Source organism: Oncorhynchus mykiss, chromosome 5 (genome assembly GCF_013265735.2).
Source record: "Oncorhynchus mykiss isolate Arlee chromosome 5, USDA_OmykA_1.1, whole genome shotgun sequence".
Taxonomy (NCBI): domain Eukaryota; kingdom Metazoa; phylum Chordata; class Actinopteri; order Salmoniformes; family Salmonidae; genus Oncorhynchus; species Oncorhynchus mykiss.
Window position 1 is genome coordinate 70,539,611 of NC_048569.1, and position 21,138 is coordinate 70,560,748.

The following is a 21,138-nucleotide window of genomic DNA, read 5'->3' on the forward strand; positions in this document are numbered from 1 at the left end:
GGAACATTAAAAATGGATCGGCGATGGCTAGAAGACCGGTGACGTCGACCGCCAAACACCGAACAAGGAGGGGAACCGACTTCGGCAGTCGTGACACATTGATGAGATTATTATTTTTTACATTTACAAAGCTATCCGTCTCTGTAAAAGCTGAAAAAACTAAAAAGATTTTGTACATAATAATTTTCTAGAATTACATCATAATGGAAGTATTCTATGTATGGATTCTGTGTGTACAAGGAACTACTACACTAGGCTCCGCAACAATTAGAAACACAATTAAATGATTTAGCGTGGTGCACACACAATACCAATAATAATACCAGAATGTCCAACCTATGAGTTGATTTGAAGGTAAGACTTTCTTCTGATTTCAGAGCAGATAACAGGCTCAGATCTGAGGAAATGGATGTGGTGCATGTTATTGTTTTCTTGTCTAGCATTCTTAGACATGCCCCATCTACTGTACATTGAGATTTAATGCAGAGATCCATAAAGTAGAATTATTTGGGCCACACCCTGGGGATGGAATATTTTATTCATGAGCACTATAAAAATAAAGGCTTGCTCTGGTGGCCCAGGCCAGTAACATATTCTGAGAGCTGGGCCAGATGCTGGTTCTAAATGAATAGTACTGTAGCAAAACAGCACAGCAGCCATGCTTCCTCTTATTCCTCCAGGCTGGCGCAACGTTAGTTCCAGCCACTGTTGGCCCACAGTAGTTTTTGACCAAGCATATACTTACTACACTTACAATTGGCATTTGTGTCTGTCCATGAAATAGAGTTTGCTACTGTTTATTTGGCAACAGCATTTGCATTGTGTGTTGCTTATGTTGTGCAGCGAGTTGTAGGTATTCCATGGCAATAATTTGCTGAAGTTTTTCTCGTCACCTTTCTCCAGTTTCTTTGCCCTTCTGTGAAATGTTCAACAGCTAAACTGATCGACAGCTGGCTTCATGTTTTGTAACTACGGCAACTGACAAGGTCATGTCAAATGAGATGATGGGTAGGCAGGACTGTGCTGGGAAATATTTACTCTCTCTTTTTTTTCTCCCACCCTCTCCCTCTCTCACCCACTCACACGCCCACGCACAATAACCTGCTCCACACACGGACACAAACACACACACATTTCTCTTTTACTGTAATGAACAAAAATATAAATGTAGCATGCAACAATGTCTAGGATTTTACCTAATTACAGTTCATATAAAGAAATCAGTCAATTGAAATAAATTAGTTAGACCCTAATGTATGGATTTCACATGACTGGGAATAAAGGTATGCATATGTTGGTCACAGATACCTTTAATGAAAGGTTGGGATGAGTATCAGGAAACCAGTCAGTATCTGGTGTGACCACCATTTTCCTCATGCTGCACATACACATCTACTTCTCATAGAGTTGATCAGGCAGTTGATTGTGGCCTGTAGAATATTGTTGCACTCCTCTTCAATGGCAGTGTGAAGTCCCCAGCACCAAGGTGCACCTGTGTAATGATCATGCTGTAAATCAGCTTCTTAATATGCCACAGCTGTCAGGTGGATGGATTATCTTGGCAAAGGAGAAATGCTCACTAACAGGAATGTAAACACATGTGTGTTCAATATTTGAGAGAAATAAGCTTTTTGTGCATATGGAACATTTATGGGATCTTTTATTTCAGCTCATGAAACATGGGACCAACACTTTACATGTTGCGTTTAAATTTTTGTTCAGCATCTCATCAGTATTGAAACATATGGAAATTATATTAATAAATAATATAGTTACAGATACAGGCATTCAAGAAAGGTCTAGGACTTTTCTTTCAATCTCTCTGTCAATGGCATCTAAGGGGTGAAAGTTAAAGAAGAGGGTTACCCTCAGCATCCCAATGTTATTCTCCCCTCTCCAACACTGATCCACAAACAGATTTGTATTCCATTGTGTGCCCTGAAGGTTAACCATGGAGTGCTATCAGGGCATTATAACAACTATAGTTACTAAGGCTACTGCACATATACAATATATTCTGTATATACTTAGAGTTGTTCTTTTTTGTATAACTTGAAAAGGAATAGATGAGTAGATCAACAGTTCATTTCAGTATTAATGCTAGAAAGTCCATGGTAAGGCCAGTGTGATGCCATTTGAATGTGTTGGCTGAAGACTAACATACACAGTTAGTTGTGATGTCTTCATTCCTGCCCTTGGCAATCAGGTGATCACGTGTTGGTAGCTATTGTACATTCACCATATTATCAGTTGTCTCATTTGATTTCAGTCAAAATGACAAATCAAATCAGCGTTTATTTGTCACGTGCACCGAATACAGCAGATGTAGACCTTACAGTGAAATGCCTACTTACAGGCCTTAACCAACAGTGTGATTTTTAAGTAAAAAATAGGTATTATGTGAACAATATATAAGTAAAGAGATAAAAACAACAGTAAAAAAGACAGTGAAAAACAGTAGCAAGGCTATATACAGGCACCGGTTAGTCAGGCTAATTGAGGTAGGATGTACATGTAGGAATGCTTAAAGTGACAATGCATCAAATCAAATTAAACTTTGCTTGTCACATGCGCCGAATTAAACAAGTGTAGACTTTACCGTGAAACGCTTACTTACAAGCCCTTAACCCAACAGTGCAGTTCAAGAAGAAGAAAATATAGGCTAAAAGTAGGCTAAAATAAAAAGTAATATTAAAGTAACACAATCAGAATAACAATAATGAGGCTATATACAGGGGGCACATGTACCGAGTCAGTGTGCAGGGGTACAGGCTAGCTGAGGTAATCTGTACATGTAGGTGGGGCAAAGTGACGATGCATAGGTATCAAACAAACAGCGAGTAGCAGCAGTGTGGGGGGTGTCTATGTAAATTGTCCAGTGGCAATTTTTATGAATTGTTCAGCAGTCTAATGGCTTGGGGGTAGAAGCTGTTGAGGAGCCTTTTGGTCCTAGACTTGGCACTCCGGTACCCCTTTCCGTGCAGTAGCAGAGAAAACAGTCTATAACTTGGGTAACTGGAGTCTCTGACAATTTTATGGGCTTACCTCTGACACCGCCTATTATATAGGTCCTGAATGGCAGGAAGCTTGGCCCCAGTGATGTGCTGGGCCGTTCGCAGTACCCTCTGTAGCGCCTTACAGTCAGATTCCGAGCAGGCGGTGATGCAATGGCCAGGATGCTCTCGATGGTGCAGCTGTACCTGTACGGCCCGCCTTTTCCTGTAGTCCACGATCAGCTCCTTTGTCTTGCTCACATTGAGGGAGAGGTTGTTGTCCTGGCACCACACTGCCAGGTCTCCTATCTCCTCCCTATAGGCCGTCTCATCGTTGTCGGTGATCAGGCCTACCACTGTTGTGTCGTCAGCAAACTTAATGATGGTGTTGGAGTCGTGTTTTGCCACACAGTCGTGGGTGAACAGGGAATCCAGGAGGGGACTAAGTACACATCCCTGAGGAGCCCAAGTGTTAAGGAGCAGTGTGGTGGACATGTTGCCTACTCTTACCACCTGGGGGCAGCCCGTCAGGAAGTCCAGGATCCAGTTGCAGAGCGAGGTGTTTAGTCCCAGAGTCCTTAGCTTAGTGATGAGCTTTGAGGGCACTATGGTTTTTAACACTGAGCTGTAGTCGATGAACAGCATTCTCACATAGGTGTTCCTTTTGTCCAGGTGAGAAAGGGCGGTGTGGATTGTGATTGAGACTGCATCATCTGTGGATCTGTTGGGGCGGTATGCAAATTGGAGTGGTTCTAGGGTGTCCGGGAGGAGGCTGTTGATGTGAACCATGACCAGCCTTTCAAAGCACTTCATGGCTACCGATGTGAGTGCCACGGGGCAGTAATAATTTAGGCAGGTTACCTTCCCTTCCTTGGGCACAGGGACTATGGTGGTCTGCTTGAAAAATGTAGGTATTACAGATTCGGTCAGGAAGAGGTTGAAAATGTTAGTGAAGACACTTGACAGTTGGATTACGCCCCCGTAATCCGTCTGGCCCAGCGGATTTGTGAATGTTGACCTGTTTAAAGGTTTTGTTCACATCGGCTACCGAAAGCGTCATCACACAGTCATCCAGAACAGCTGGTGCTTTCGTGCATGCTTCAGGGTTGTTTGCCTTGAAGCGAGCATAAAAGGCATTTAGCTCATCTGTTAGGCTCGCGTCACTGGGCAGCTCACATCTGGGTTTCCCTTTGTAGTCCCTAATAGTTTTCAAGCCCTGCCACACCCAACCAACGTCAGAGCCGGTGCAGTAGGATTCAATCTTAATCCTCTATTGATGCTTTACTTGTTTGATGGTTCATCTGAGGGCGTAGCAGCGTTTCTTATAAGCGTCCGGATTAGTCTCCCGCTCCTTGAAGCGGCTGCTCTAGCCTTTATCTTGATTCGGATGTTGCCTATAATCCATGGCTTCTGGTTGGGAAATGTACATACAAGATCGAATCCCCGAGCTGACAAGGTAAAAAACTGTCGTTCTGGCAGTTAACCCACTGTTCCTAGGCCGTCATTGAAAATAAGAATAGGTTCTTAACTGACTTGCCTAGTTAAATAAAGGTAAAATAAAATAAAAAATATACAGTCAATGTGGGGACGATGTCATCGATGCACTTATGCATATATGATAAACAGAGAGTAGCAGTAGTGTAAAAGAGGGGTTGGCGGGTGGTGGGTGGCGGGTGGCGGGACACAATGCAGATAGTTCGGGTAGCCAATATGCAGAGGCACCGGTTAGTCGGGCTAATTGAGGTAGTATGTACATGAATGTATAGTTAAAGTGACTATTCATAGATGATAAACAGAGAGTAGCAGCAGCGTAAAAAAAGGGTTGGGGGGACCATGCTAATAGTCCGGGTATCCATTTGATTACTTGTTCAGGAGTCTTATGGCTTGGGTGGTAAAATCTGTTGAGAAGCCTTTTGGTCCTAGACTTGGCACTCCGGTACTGCTTACCATGTGGTGGTAGAGAGAACATTCTATGACTGGGGTGGCTGGGGTTTTTGACTATTTTTAGGGCCTTCCTCTGACACCGCCAGTGATGTACTGGGCCGTACGTACTACCCACTGTAATGCCTTACGGTCGGAGGCCAAGCAGTTGTCGTACCAGGCAGTGATGCAGCCAGTCAGGATGCTCTCGATGTTGCAGCTGTAGAACCTTTTGAGGACCCATGCCAAATCTTTTTAGTTTCCTGAGGGGGAATCTGCTTTTTTGTGCCCTCTTAACCTTTCTGATCTCCCCATCCCGGATCCGGGATCGTGAATACAGACTCAAGCTCATTACCATAACGCAACGTTAACTATTCATGAAAATCGCAAATGAAATGAAATAAATATGCTAGCTCTCAAGCTTAGCCTTTTGTTAACAACACTGTCATCTCAGATTTTCAAAATATGCTTCTCAACCATTGCAAAACAAGCATTTGTGTAACAGTATTGATGGCTAACGTAGCATTTAGCATTAGCATTCAGCTGGCAACATTTACACAAAAAAACAGAAAAGCATTCAAATAAAATCATTTACCTTTGAAGAACTTCAGATGTTTTCAATGAGGAGACTCTCAGATAGCAAATGTTCAGTTTTTCCTGAAAGATTATTTGTTTAGGACAAATCGCTCCGTTTTCTGCGTCACGTTTAGCTATGAAAAAACCCCTGTATCCAGGATTGTGTAAATCTATCAGCAAGCTCATTAGCATAACACAACGTTAACTATTTATGAAAATCGCAAATGAAATGAAATAAATATGCCATCTCTCAAGCTTAGTCTTTTGTAAACAACACTGTCATCTCAGATTTTCAAAATATGCTTCTCAACCATAGGAAAACAATCAGTTGTGTAAAAGTAGCTAGCTAGCGTTAGCATTTCGCGTTAGCATTTAGCGTTAGCATTAGCGTTAGCATCCAGCACGCAACATTAACAAAAACATAAAAGCCTTCAAATAAAATCATTTACCTTTGAAGAACTTCTGATGTTTTCAATGAGGATACTCTCAGTTAGATAGCAGATGCTCAGTTTTTCCAAAAAGATTCCTTGTGTATTAGAAATAGCTCCGTTTTATACATCACATTTGGCTACCAAAAAAAATCAGAAAATTCAGTCCTCAAAATGCGAACTTTTTTCCAAATTAACTCCATAATATCGACTGAAAACATGGCAAACGTTGTTTAGAATCAATCATCAAGGTGTTTTTCACATATCTCTTCATTGATACATCGTTCTTGGACACATGCTTTCTCCCCTGAATCAAATGGTAAAGTAGAAGCAGCTGGCAATTGCGCACCGAATTCGACGCAGGACACCAGGCGGACACTTGGAAAATGTAGTCTCTTATGGTCAATCTTCCAATGATATGCCTACAAATACGTCACAATGCTGCTAAGACCTTGGGCGAACGACAGAAAGTGTAGGCTCATTCGTTGCGCAATCACAGCCATATAAGGAGAGAATGGAAAACAGAGCTTCAGAAATTCTGCTAATTCCTGGGTGATGCATCATCTTGGTTTCGCCTGTAGAATGAGTTCTGGGGCACTTACAGACAAAATCTTTGCAGATTCTGAAACTTCAGAGTGTTTTCTTTCCAAAACTGTCAAGAATATGCATAGTCGAGCATCTTTTCGTGACAAAATATCGCGCTTAAAACGGGAACGTTTTTTATCCAAAAATGAAATAGCGCCCCTAGAGCTCTAACTGGTTTTAACAACTGTCTTGGTGTGTTTGGACCATTCTAGTTTGTTGTTGATGTGGACACCAAGGAACGTGAAGCTCTCAACCTGCTCCACTACAGCCCCATCGATGAGAATGGGGAAATGCTCGGTCCTCCTTTTCCTATAGTCCACAATCATCTCCTTTGTCTTGATTATGTTGAGGGATAGGTTGTTATCTCTTGGCAAATAGTGTGGTCTACAGTTTATCATAAGACACCCGCTAGCTGAATATTCATGTCATCATTCAGCCACGATTCCGTGAAACATAAGATATTATAGTTTCTATTGTCCCGTTGGCAGGATATTCGTGATCGTACCTTGTCTATTTTATTGTCCAATGATTGCACTTTGGCAAGTAATATTGGCGGAAACGGCAGCTTTCCCACTCGCCGTCTGCGGATCCTTACGAGGCACCCCACCCTGTGTCTATACCTGCATCTCTTTCTCTTGCCAATGACGGGGATGTTGGCCTTGTCGTGTGTCTGAAGTACATCCTGTGCGTCCTGCTTGTTGAAGAAAAAATCTTAGTCTAATCTGAGGTGAGTGATCGCTGTCCTGATATCCAGAAGCTCTTTTTTGTCCTAAGATACGGTGGCAGAAACATTATGTACAAAATAAGTTGCAAAAAAACCCCACATAATAGCACAATTGGTTAGGCGCCCGTAAAACCACTGCCATTTCTTCCTGTGCAATTTTACAAAAATTACTGCAATTCGTAGTTCATAGATCATACATACACACAAAAAAGGGTTCTAAACGGGTTATTCGGCTCTCTTCATAAGATAACCCTTTTTGGTTTCATGTAGAACCCTTTATGTAGAACCTGGAACCAAAAAGGGTTCTTAAATGGGTTATCCTATGGGGACAGCCGAAGAACCATTTTAGGTTCTAGATAGCACCTTTTTTTCTAATAAGTGTGCATGAATAAAAGAAAGCAATAGCAACTTGATTTGCAGGTATTTAGCAGGTTGGTTATGTACTGTATGTCTTTTTACATTTTAACAAGAACCAGCAATACCAGGGCACCTAATAAAACGCTAAATGAAATACTCATGCTCAAGAACATGGCTTTGTTTTTACTGATACTTAATAAAATGCTAAGCATGTATTTGATATACCTTACCATGTGAGGTGTCAGTCTGGCATCCTTCATGGAAAAGTCAAAGACAGTATTAGAATGGATGGCTTTGTCTGAGAGTTGAAAGGCATTAAATCGCTGGTGTTCCTGTGATTAAATGTCAGCTGTCACTCTGCATGGGAGAGCTGCTGTTTCCCCTCACCACCATATGTACAGTAGACTATGCCAGTCCACATGGGGTAAGGCTGGGTGGGGAGTGGCACTGGGTGTGTGTGTGTGTGTGTGTGTGTGTGTGTGTGTGTGTGTGTGTGTGTGTGTGTGTGTGTGTGTGTGTGTGTGTGTGTGTGTGTGTGTGTGTGTGTGTGTGTGTGTGTGTGTGCGTGCGTGCGTGTGCATTCTGAACTATTGGTTGACAAGGGTCAATATTAAAATTAACTTTGTCCCTTGGCAGAGAGGGAATCTTTTATCTGACTCTGTGCAGAAATAATGGACGTTTAGTGGCGAATTGAAGATTGATGTGGGGAAATTCTCAGGCCTATGTCTATGCTGCATTCGTACCATCAATCAATCAATCAAATGTATTTATAAAGTCCTTTTTAAATCCGCGGATGTCACAAAGTGCTTATATTGAAACCTAGCCTAAAACCCCAAACAGCCACATGATGTCAGATCCAGGCATGTTATTTTTAAGCAAGGAACAAGCTTTTCTTCCTCCTCTCCCTGAAACACCCACACAAAATTAAATGACCATTCTGACTGCAAAGTATACAATGTGAAAGGGACCATATTAAAATTATACATTTTTTCTTCTCTTTTCTTCAGAGAAACTGAAGAAAAGTGTTGCTCAGAGAGATCACTTAGTGTTCTCTTGCTGCTCAGGGTGGTGCAATATAACTTTCATAGCAACAGATTTCACTAATGTCTGTTTAAAGAAAGTCTTTAAAGCAATGTCTTTGAAAGAATAAGTGGCTTTGGTGTGCTTTTGAGTTTCGTGGCAGTTTGGATTTTTTGGTTATTATCGATTGGACTGCTGTTTGGAGTTTGATAACAGTGTCAGTAAAAGGGACAGTTACATTTGATGGTATACTAAGACACTGGGCTCCGTTTTATGAATTTGATCCCACTCAGTCATCTCCCTTAATGATCTGCTTCAGCAGCTGTAGTGAACTTAGCATGCTCTAATTGGGTTTCGTGGGAATGCTCTTTACTATTTAGTTAGGGTGCTGGAGTTCAACCCTTGGGCCACATAAATACATCACCTTTGAATTGTTATGGTGATGTAAGCCCAGGAAACAATGTGTGTGCCATGCGCGTCAGTGGTAATGCAGTGCATAGGTCCAACTGCACAGGCTCTCTCAGTGTAGGTCTGTATGATATACTGAAAGGTTAAGTTCATCAATTTGGTTGATTAGCTGTTAACCAACCCCTCATTCAGTGCTCTTGTTAACCTGGGATAATAACAGAGACCTCTGTGTAATCTGTTTGTATCCAGGTCTTGAAGGCATGGCGTACAGGAAGGTGCGTGCGGCCCACACAGGGTCTCTGGAGCGGGAGGAACTGCAGGCATCCGCCCTGGACCTGGAGTGGGATATGGAAAAGGAGCTACAGGACCCGGGACTAGGCCTGGACCGCTTCCAGCTGGAGTGTGTGGAGCATCGGACCGTGGGCAACTCCAACCGTGCTGATCCAGACCCAGACCTGGAGCCCATCCAGCCCTCTGTGTCCGTCTCGCCACACGGTAGGTTTGAGCGGCTGCAGGAGGACCCCAACTACATCTCCCACTTCACCAGGGCTCCACCCAAGGGCCAGCGGAGAAGCAGCTGCAGCCTGGTCAAGTACCTGCTAGCAGGTGTAGGGCTCTTTATCCTGGGGCTACTGATAGGCCACTACGCCCACAGCACGGACAAGCCCACCCCTGAACCCCCCACTGACACAGACCTCCTGGAGGAGCTGCTGAGGGACATCACAGCTGAGAAGATCCAGGCTCTGCACAGGTAGGTAGGCCTTTTCACACATACACCAATTACTCCGTAATTCTCTGTTTTGCCTCAATGCCTGTAGATCGTTTAGAGACAGAGTGTATAATATTACAGGTAATGCATCTTCTTAGTGTGGAGGCATTATGCGCAGCTGCAGAACAATAAGTAGAGAGCTGAGATGATTTGCATGAAAATTACATTCATTTGGAAGTGTTTCTCTGAGAAGGAGGCTCTCCCAGGTCATGCAAAGGTGATTTAGAGCACATTGTTTGCTGCTGATCTCTCAGCCAATAAACCTGCGGCCCCATCTGAAAGCTTTTCTCTGTCTGAGTGAAAGTTAGACATTCTTAGGAAGCAGATGTGGGCTTTTCTGTAACAGTCTCTCAGGGACCTGCATCCTTCTAGCAAAGACAGTCTCCCAGCCAAACACTGTAGCACACTGTATCCCCACTAGTGACAAGAAGGCCTTGTTCACTCCATGCCCAGCTGTGTATAGCTGACAGGCGGGGACAGGGCCCAAGCAGGTAGTAATGTTAAATTAAATGCCGACAAACCTCTGGTGGCATGATATTGTTTTGGTGCCAAGGATCATGGAATACATGTATATTTGTGTCAGAAAGATAACTCAGTTTCAACTGAACTGAGACAATCTGACTCCCAAACAGGCTTTGCAGTTTAGTGTATTTATTATTTATTTAGTCACATTTATTTTTCAGGCGGCAGGGCCAACAGCAGAGCCCAGATTCTCTTGGAGAAAGACACAGTATTGTAACCTCAACTAACATTATGATCATGCATTCAGCCACCAACTCATAGTTCATACCTTGGATGAACTACCTGTTTGGGGGTGGGGCTATATCAGCCCGCTAATATGGGACTAGTAAAGGCCCAGTGCACTACTTTTGTGAAGAAAAATAACACTTAAAAAAAAAAAAAAATCAGGGGTGCTTTGGCACATTCAGCACCCCTACTTCCTGCAGCTATGGCACAGAGGGAATCCTGCAATCTCTCTCCCAAAGTGATGCTCTATGGGGAGAGGGGATATTGTGTTAGCTCAGAATGTTTAAAAAATAAAATTGTTACGTGAAATGGTTTTATCCTCAGTAATTCTCCCACATTAACTAACGGCATTCTGCCCTGCTTGGATGCCTCAGCTCTTTCCACTTTATTTGTGACCACTCGGATTTCTGCAGGAGGCTAGTAGACTACAATGAACTTTATTTAGTCAGTGTACTGTGTGCTTGGTGATTGACCATACATAAATAGAAGGGTGGGATTTAGTGTGCTATGATGAACAACGGTATGTAATAGTCTGATGTTTGGGCATTTTCTCCTGCCAAAAGGCCCATTGTTTTCCCCTGTATAGACTCTTATGCTGAGACGCGGATATTTCTTTGGCTCATTACTGTATGTGTTTGCTTCTTTTACCATTTACACTTCAAAGAAACGTGCAGGCGCATAAACAGTCTCGGTGAAATTGGATTAGCCGAAAATCCCTGGAAGAAGTAAATTTCCCTCTGTTTGTGTCTCTCTAATGCTATTCTTTATCTCCCCGAGACACTCACTCACTAATTATGCCCTGTAATTGATACAGTCCAGCATGTTGGGAGCATTTCTCATCCTCACCAATTGAAATAAATAATCCCAAAGTCAGATTAAGGGTCATGTCTCCAGGCGGATAAGGAAGGAGGGTTTGTGTAGAAGAAAATAAAAACTGTTTGGACATACTGATTACTGTAACAGAGCTCTGGAAGACCTAAGAAGATACTGCTAGAGACCTTTGGTCTCCTGGTCAGTTCCATCTCCAAACAGAGAGGGGGGCTACAAACTGTCTAGGTTTAGTGTCAAACATGGGTGGCAGCTTTTAAAACAGGCCAGAACACAGTACACATAGCCTGGCCAAATACTGTAGCTACCCACTGGGCACAGACAGTAATTCAGAGTTTATTCCACGCTGGTTCAACGTAATTTCATTGGAATTATGTGAAAATAATGTTAATTCAACCAGTGTGTGCCCATCATGAAGAATGGCTTTCTACCACCGTTGGGCTCATAAAGATATTGTGTGATGTGGTGTTATGTGTCATTGACCTAGATTGCCCCATAACATTGTCAGTTCTTTTTTTATTCCCCATGGAGACAGACCCATTTGAATGAAAAGATGAAGCCAGACTGTTTCTCTGTGCAAATGTAGTCTGTTTTGGTTTGGTGCCAAATTGAATTTATATAGACAATCTTACATTAATCATCAACTGGAGCCATATTAACCCGGCTGGTAGGGTGCCAATCATAAACTCAACAGGAGAAACGTGTGAGTAAGCGCAGCGTTTAAAAATGATGTTGATTCTCTAACAGGTGGAGCAGCCGCAAAACGTTATCTTGATTACAGCTAGAATATGACAAATAAATACAGTAAGAGTCTTATTGTACCACATATTTCTTATCTACCTTTAACACATTTGGGTTCGTAGTTATAAAAATATAGAACGATGCCCAGAAATGAGACTCACACCTCCATATACCTGTGCACGGGTGTTAGGATTTTTGTAGCTCTGACTAGAATACATCTCTTTCCATCCCTCCATCCTTCCCTCTTAATGAATCTCTCTCCACTGAGAGGGCTGTGAATGGACTACACCACAAGGTAATCTGGGGCTTATATTATAACCTGGTGATAGGACTGGTAACATTCCTTTGGTAGAATACCTAGACTTAGTGAGGATATTATGCATTCTTTAACAGACATCTCATTATGATTGAAAGCTTTTGAATAAAAAGAACAGAATATTGTTGTGGGAATATAGTGTCATATGGGAAATGCTTGAGGTGCATGGGAATTGAATAATTGACCTAATTGGTTGTCAACATGAACCATTGCCAAGTCGGCATACAGCTATTATAGTGTGACACTTAAATCAATAAAAGTATGTTTGGTATACCGAATAATGTAGGATGTAAATACAAATCTAAAAGGAGATTTAAAGAAATGCAATTATGTTATATATGGTCATATACAGTATAGTGTGCATAGTACGGTACTGTATTTCAGCATGCCCAATGTTTTAGGTTTCACTTTTTTGTGCTGTAATAATTCTTAGTGTGCTATAAGTACAAAGGCACAGGGCAAGACCCAGATGCGGACACAGGAGGCAGATGATTTGAGTCTCTGATATGTATTAGTCCAAGGGGCAGGCAAGAGATCATAAACAAGGTCAGAGTCCAGGAGGTACAGAGTGGCAGGCAGGCTCGAGGTCAGGGCAGGCAGTATGGTCAGGCAGGCGGGTTCAGAGTCAAGGCAGGCAAGGGACAAACCCAGGAGGACTACCAAAAGAGAGAGAAAAGAGAAAAAGCAGGAACACGGAAAACCACACTGGTTGACATGACAAGACGAACTGGCAACAGACAAACAGGGAACACCGGAATAAATACCCAGGGACTAATGGGTGACACCTGGAGGTGGGTGGAGACAATCACAAAGACAGGTGAAACAGATCAGGGCGTGACAGTAAGGTATGAGCTGTGTCTGTTTATTGTGTATGTAAGAGAGAGAATGAGAGACTGTGTGTGCATGCCCGCATGCAGCTTCTGCTGAATCTGTTCGACCACTGCTCACTCAAGGCTAAGACCCATTGTTAGGATACAAGTTGAGATCGATTGCTGTAGAATGAAATTGATATTCCCGGGGGGGGGGGGTGAAACATAATTAATAACGGTGCATTACAATGGCCATCAATAAGCAGGAGACTACTCTAGTCCCACTGTCACTCCCAGGACAACAGGACAGCACTTTCTTCTTCTTAAAGAGAAACTGCATTTGAGCAGACAGATAGATAATGGTATGTTTGAATGGCATTGTATTTTCTCCTGGCACAGCTCATACTTCCTGGTGGAGCAGGATGTAGAATAATGTCAAACAGCGTCCATTTGGTGAACATGGAACTTGCATAGCAGTCGTCTGATGGGCGAGGGAGGCAGTGGCATGATGAGACAGGACAGAGATTGGTCAAACTCTCTCCAGCGCAAGAGTGTAGAAATAATGAGGACTTGAAAAGTATTGTAAGCCAAATTGGCGCTCCCAATATTTCAACAAGCACCAGCAATTACCAACATCTCCCCCAACATTCAGGTCAATTCAGGTCGATTTTTAGAAGCAGTGAAATTTGTTTTTAAAAGAAGAACTTGAAAATCAACTTTGGGAAACAGATTGCTGCTATGGCAACTAGCAGGATGAGCCCTTGCATGCACGACTTTGGCTCAGTCCAACCAAACGTCCACGAGTGTGAAGCCCAGGGTGCTGGTTTGTGAAAAGCAATTAAACTAGGGAGCTTGTCTCTGTGGTGGAAGGGAGCAGTAGGCTACGGGTGTCAGGAGTCAGAACCACGGCCCATCAGCCATGCCGGATGGATCCACTGTGAGCCCAAGACATTTAAAACAAACAGTGATTAAGCAGGAGATTACCAAAGTGACTCTAGCTGCTGAGGTCATTTTGATCATTAGATCGTTTTGGGTGACACCAAGGTAATGTCTCCCTCCTGCCTCCTGTACGCCACACTCCAACACTGCAGTCGTATTTCACTCTGCCTCCTCTGCCCTACTCCTGCAGCCCAGCCCTTCCTTGCATGACAGCACAATATTTAATAATCTAATGTACCTCAGAATTGGAACAGACAACATTACAGATGGCAATTACTTAACAAAATGTGCAACTTCAATTGGACCTTTAGTATATCGGCTAAACTTCACATAATTGTGCCAGCCATAGTCTCTGACTAGTAATACAATGATGTGAAGATGCGTCATGGGATAAAGGAGGTCATTAGATCTAAGTCTCCCGATGATCATCTTTGTGATCATAGTCAGACTTGATTGTCCATTGGAAGTCAAAGGTCACCATCACAGTTGTAATCCATCCCAGTGAGTGGAAGTTCAAAAGTTAATGAGTAATAATAATGAGGTGGGTGAACGGAGCCAAACGGTTGGGGATATGTTTTATTGAGATCTCACTCTTCAATATAAAAAGAGGTTCTTATAAAGCAGGTCCCAATGCAGCTCAGGTATCACGATGACTGAGTGAATGACAGACAGTTCTAGCTCTACACAGCTGTGTCGGGGTGACACTGCTGGGATGATTCTTACACATACAGTAGCAGACTTTGGATACATTTTTTATTCTCCTCCATTTTAGCTGCACCATTTACTGGTCGTATTTTTACAGTGCCAAGGCCGCCATGCTATAGAATGACCATTCATGACTCACCGTAAACAATTGAAACCAAATTACAAAGTTCTGAATATTTTGGTGATGAATGCACTTATTCTAATTACAAACATCTAGATTTGAATATCTGTATTCACCCGCCTCCCGGGTGGTCTAGGGCACTGCTTCGCAGTGCTAGGTGTGCCACCAGAGACTCTGGGTTCGCGCCCAGGCTCTGTCGCAGCCGGCCGCGACCGGGAGACCCATGGGGCGACACACAATTGTCCTAGTGTCGTCCGGGTTAGGGAGGGTTTGGCCGGTGGGGATATCCTTGTCTCATTGCGTATTAGGGACTCCTGTGGCGGGCCGGGCGCAGTGCACGCTAACCAGGTCACCAGGTGCACAGTGTTTCCTCTGACACTTTGGTGCGGCTGGCTTCCGGGTTGAATGCGCGCTGTTTTAAGAAGCAGTGTGGCTTGGTTAGGTGGTGTTTCGGAGGATGCATGGCTTTCGACCTTCGTCTCTCCCGAGCCCGCATGGGAGTTGTAGCGATGAGACAAGATAGTAACTACTTACAATTGGATACCACGAAATTGGGGAGAATTTTTTTTATAAAAAATAAATAATCATATCTGTTTGAATACTCTTTAATTGTGATGGGCATTGAGTGTCATGTTTTCAAACTGAACATCTTTTCCCATTTGTATTTTATTTTGTCTTCTCCGCTTTCCTACTACAGCTACTGTCTCCCTCTGTCAGTTGACATCCATAAAGTATGTTAAGGGAGGCTGTCCTGACAATGTTTTTTTACAAAAAGGGATGACTTGATTGCTGTTATTTCCTGTGGCAGTCAATGCCCCTGTCAATCAAAATGGTGTAATTGTCATGTTCAACAAAACTTCTATTTTTATTATAACCCTCTTTTTCTTTTAAGTGTTAAAAAGGGTTTGGATGAAGTTCTTGTTAATGAAGCAAATTATCTGAATGCAAATTATCTGAATGCAGAGGACTGCCAATGCTGTCTCCCTGTCTCTGTGGTAGAAAATTATGTAGACGGTGGTCAATCTTACTGCTGCTTGCTCACCCTGTGACTGTAGTGATGGAGGGTCAGTGGGATGTCTCTGTTTTTTGTTATCATCTTGCTTGCCTTCTTTTGTACCCTGTCCAGTGCAGCTTGTTGTTTTTTCGTGCAGACTACCAGCAACACACTGGCATACTCCAGGCATGGTTGGATCAGAGTGGTGCAGATATCCACAAGTCACTGCCTGGTACTGTAAATGTGTTGGTCCCCACTGAATTGGTTGTCCATGTGGAAGCCTTGATTTGTTTGTGCTTGTTACAACTGGAACAGCCTGTCTACCCAAGATTAGTGGAGCATGTTTGGAGAAGCAGATTCTTAGATCGATGGACTTCTTTCCATTAAGAAAAATGTTGTTGCCTGCCACCCATTCCTCTTAGCTTAATTGTTTTATCCACAGAGAGGTGCACCCTACTCAGCAAGCCTTAACAGACCGTTCTGCCACTATATTCTCCTAAGTTCTTTCTGTTAGGTTCCCTTCCACACAACAACATGGCTATATCCCAAAGGGGAGATAGTTGACATACAGAAGTATTATACAGGGGATAATGAGGTAGTTTCACTAGAGGGCACTGTCTCAAATATATTGTAGGAATACATCTTTGAACAAGTGCCATTGAGAATTCATCTATTTGCATTTACCATCTTAATAAAAATAATTAGGTGGGTTCTTACATTTGGCCTATTTAAAAACAATAAAATGTTTTTTGCATATCCCAATTCCCCTGAGACACCCTCGGAGAGTGGGGTCGTGACCCTGGAGCAATTAGGGTTAAGTGACTTGCTCAAGGGCACACCAACAAATGTTTCACCTAGTCAGATGAGGGATTCAAACCAGCAAATTTTCAGTTACTGGCCCAACGCCCTTAACCGCTAGGCATTACATAGGCATTATGTCTGGGTAACTACTGTATAAGGGAATACCTGATAATCGTATGCCAGATGTGAAGTAACAGGTTGATTACCATACAGAATCATTTGTGCTGCCAGTGTTGACTTTCCTCTCAGACATTCTTTATTGAATCGTCCACTCTTTGCTACATTAGAATGAAAAACAGCACCCAACATGCCGAGGTAAACGATGACAATGCTCTGAGTTTTATATCGGGAGTGACTAGCAGGGAGCAGGCTGCTCAGCATGGCAGCGCTCACCGTCCATGTTTGGTTTATTTTCCAGCACTGTCGGATAATAGTCAATAGGCCTCTGTAGTCAATGGGCTGCTGTAGTCAATGGGCCTCTGGACAGTTACTATGAGTGACACGTATTGTCTCAACGAACAACTCCACTGCACTGTGGGTAAATTGTCTAATCCTTTCATGGCCTAACTGTAGAGGCCAGGAAAGGAAAGGGAGGTTCTCGCTGTTTCACTGCAGGGCCATGGTCTGAATGGACTTCCTGGAATACAGTACAGTATGTGCAGGGTTGTACTCCCCCCTCTAAAGAGGCTTTTACTGCAGCTGTGCTGTGGCAGGGAGAGCGGCGTTGGAGCTGAACCCTGAGCGCCATCAGGCGTCCTACGTTTGTGTGCATAAACACAAAGCTCTTTAGATAAGAATTGAGGCCCTGGCCTTCTATGGCTAATCGTGAGCTGAAGTCAGCCTTGAAGAAGCAGTCAAGGTGCTGTCATCAGGATCTGTTTTATCCTCCTGTGAACACACTCTGAGAGCAAGGCCCTGTGCTATTTAGAGACAGCATGTTAATAAAACATCATACTGTTCATTGAAGTTGAAAGGCACCTCGACCCCATTTTAAGTTGAAATGCCTTAAAAGCCCCATCATACATTCTTGTACATTCTTGGTACAAAGGATGAAGTACAGTGCCAGGCTTTGATTTGTCATAGCAGGGTGTTAGAACTAATTCTGAAGCTGCATTGAGTTGTTAATATCACTGTTTGTTTACCTGACTTGTTTATTTGGGGAGGTGAGGCTCTGTGATAATACTGTGATGAAAAGAGTTGTCAAGAGTTTCTGTACATTGTTCCATAGAACAGATTTAGGATATGTGTTGTTTTATTCATGACTATAGCCTAAAGAGCTAAGCATTATGTTAAGGAACTATACTGGGAACAGAGGACCCACCTCATGCTCTGTGCCAAAGCCAGTGGAGCGAGATCTTGCATGTGGCTTTTTGAAGTGAACTTGCCTTCAGGGCCAGGGAGATTGATAATAATTGTCACACATATCGTGGCAGGTAGTTATTTTCCTGTTTTATCCAGCCAGGATGAGGACATTACATATGCTTTCTAGAAACTACTGCAGTTGTTTATATACTGTAACATCAATATGGTCACAGCTGTAAAAAAAGTTTGAATATTAAAGGATTGGGAATTATGAAATTGAGCCTGAAGTTATATTTTTCTGTTTTAATAACAGTCTTTTTTTGTTTTCTTCAATAATTTACATTGCCTTGCATGTGTGTCTCTGCTTATGCAAATGTACGAAGTCCATATCTGATTGAAGCCCATTAATGTCCTGCAGACATAGCTGAGCTATGAGCATACTGCATTCAGACACATACTCTGTTGAGTAGAGGGAGTAGGCCATCTGGTTCCTGCCTTTTAAAACAGTGAGCTTCCACACCACCAATGACAGGTACAATTTTGTGTGTGTGTGTGTGTGTGTGTGTGTGAGTGTGTGTGTGTGTGAGAGAGAGAGAGAGACACAGACCAGACACAATCCTTAACATATTTGTGTGGAAACAGCATTACAAAATGTCCCTCAATACACTCTAAACAAGACACTTCATACATTGGGTGTTGAGGTAAATGCTCTCCTCTTTCCAATGTAGCCCATTGCCCACAGATATGATCATATCTTTCCCTTCATCACATAGACACAGTGCTGTGATGTTTTTGCCACAGGCCTCTGCCACATATCAGCTGCAAATGTTCCTCCTTGCTGATTTTTCTTTTATCTTCACCACATGAACTGAGTGCCAGTGATTTGGAGCAGAGTAAGAGTGGTGCATGTGTGCCGTGGAGAGGTCCCCTCCCTGTCAAGGTGGCAGTGACACACGGTTGTCTCACTCAGGCCATTCCATTTGGGACAGCACCGGGGACATTTGCCTTCAGATGTCACCTTGGCTCAGATGTGAGCTTTTGGCCTGGGTTTAGTAGGCTTGTTGCTGCCTGGCAATGTTCACACACACACACTCACCCTACACACACGCACATGCATTCTCTCTTCTTTCTCCCTGGTTCTCCTCCCTTCCTTCATCCCTCTCTCTTCTCTCCCCACCTGGAGAGCTGGCCTCCCCTGTAACCCTGAGTTTTAATTGCCTCCCCTAGATGATGATTAATCCACCAGACCACTCCAGCAGTCTCCCCCAGGACTCTGGCCACTCCAGGACCTTTCATCCTTATGTACTGGAATGCACTAATGTGTAAAAACTATTTAAGGAGTCTGCATAAAACGAAAAGTTCCCATTTGACTTCATTGTAGTTGGATACAGTAGATTAAACTCTAAAATATATGTATTTGTTGAAATTCAGTTTGTCATGGATTCTCCTTTGCGTTCAGATGTCAGGTCAAATTCAGAGCTCTCTAGTCCCCTATCAGATTTTGTTTTAGAGGCCTTGGGTGGTTTGGGATTATTGAAAAGCAAGGAATTCTTTAAATTAATTTCTGTCTGGCACAATACAATGTACAAGTCATGATCAATGGGAGAAGCCTTGCCTCGCTCGAGACGGTTGACATTAACAGTCCGGGAGACGCCTCTCTTTCTGCAGGTGGTTTGTCATTTTGAACTCATTCTCAGTGTGTGAGCAGATGCCTTGAATAAAAAAGTCCTTAGAATCCCCACATGAAACAATGGTGGTTATGCCAGCTCTGTCTATAGCATCATTTGAGCGTTCTCATTGGTTCCCAGCAGGTCAAATAAAAGGGAAATTATGTTCAGCCAACCTGAGCCGAACAAACATATATATTTTGTATTTTAGCACGGGAGCTATGTCGGCGGAACAAAAAACATCCTGTTTGGTGTTGTTAAAGTCATTGACATTTCAACTGTGATAACTAATCTACCGGATTTCATTTTATTGTGTTATTTTCCTCCTTCCTCCGTGTAAGCTAGGTCAGGTAATGATAACAGAGAATGACTCACATGGACAGATCAGTGTGATTGTTATGCTTATGTGAGCGTGAGTGTTAGCCTCAGGCTGAGGGTCTCACCCCCTGAGAGCCCAATGGAGAGACCCTGGACCGGGGGGTGCAGCTGTGTGTGCAATCTGTTGTTAGTCTGCAGCCAGGGAATGGCCCTCTTCTCACCTGGCTCCTGCTGCCTGCCTGGGCCACACCACACCACCCCCCACCAAAGATGCTTTATTCTCCATTTGCCAGGCTTTGGTAAAAATGCATTCTGTCCCGATAATCATATTTCACCTCTGTGAAGGGGAGCTGGTTAGCGTTAAAGACCTTACTTGACGACGACGCAGCGAGAAAGGAATGTGTTAGAAAGTGATAAGGAGGGCCCATCTAATACAGGGTAGTGCATTCCCCCGACAACCTCCTTACCTTGGTGCTAATCTCTCCCACTATTTGATGTTTACACTGTGTGTAGAGCCTCCATCTCCTGGTTCCATGGGCTAATAGTTTAGTCCTAATCCCCCTTTGCATTAGCATTGATCCCCAAATAAAATCCCTATTTAGTGCACATCCTACAGTCCCCAGTACACCCAGATTTAGAAGACACTACAGTCAGTGGGTAGTGAAGGTACTTACAGTTGTGCTGCACAGTGAAGGAATGTTGGGGGTGGATAACTAAGTATGCTGAGTGGAGGAGGCTGCTCTCCATGGAGCAGAGCAGAGCAGGGCTGTGTGGTGTGTGTATGAGAAAGGGCATGGCTTGTTACTGACTCAGATGCATTGCTCCAGTAAGGCTGCATGTTTACTGCGGGTGTTGTGCCGAAAAGCTCCCTCGAATTCTCCCACCACCTTCGCATGAACGCGCACGCACTCAATTCTTCATTGCTGCGACTTACTTGCTAATTGAGATTTCTGATCACGTTAGGGTGCTTTTCATTTTATTTTTTTTGTTGGTTTGATCGCGGGGAAGGCACTAGTAATGTCTGCAGTTTTCGGTTTGGCTATTTGTTTCAAGTGTATTCATCTATAAAT

The 21,138-nt window shown here is 43.2% G+C and overlaps 1 protein-coding gene across 1 annotated transcript in view; it reads left to right on the plus strand.

Moving 5' to 3' along the window:
- The window catches only part of LOC110524461 (inactive N-acetylated-alpha-linked acidic dipeptidase-like protein 2), a 282,881-nt gene that overhangs the window by 84,146 nt on the left and 177,597 nt on the right, over nucleotides 1-21,138 (plus strand). Inside the window, exon 2 of the mRNA XM_021604123.2 lies at nucleotides 9,261-9,762. Within this exon, the coding sequence (XP_021459798.2) occupies nucleotides 9,261-9,762 (502 nt within the window). The remainder of the gene's footprint in view (nucleotides 1-9,260; nucleotides 9,763-21,138) is intronic.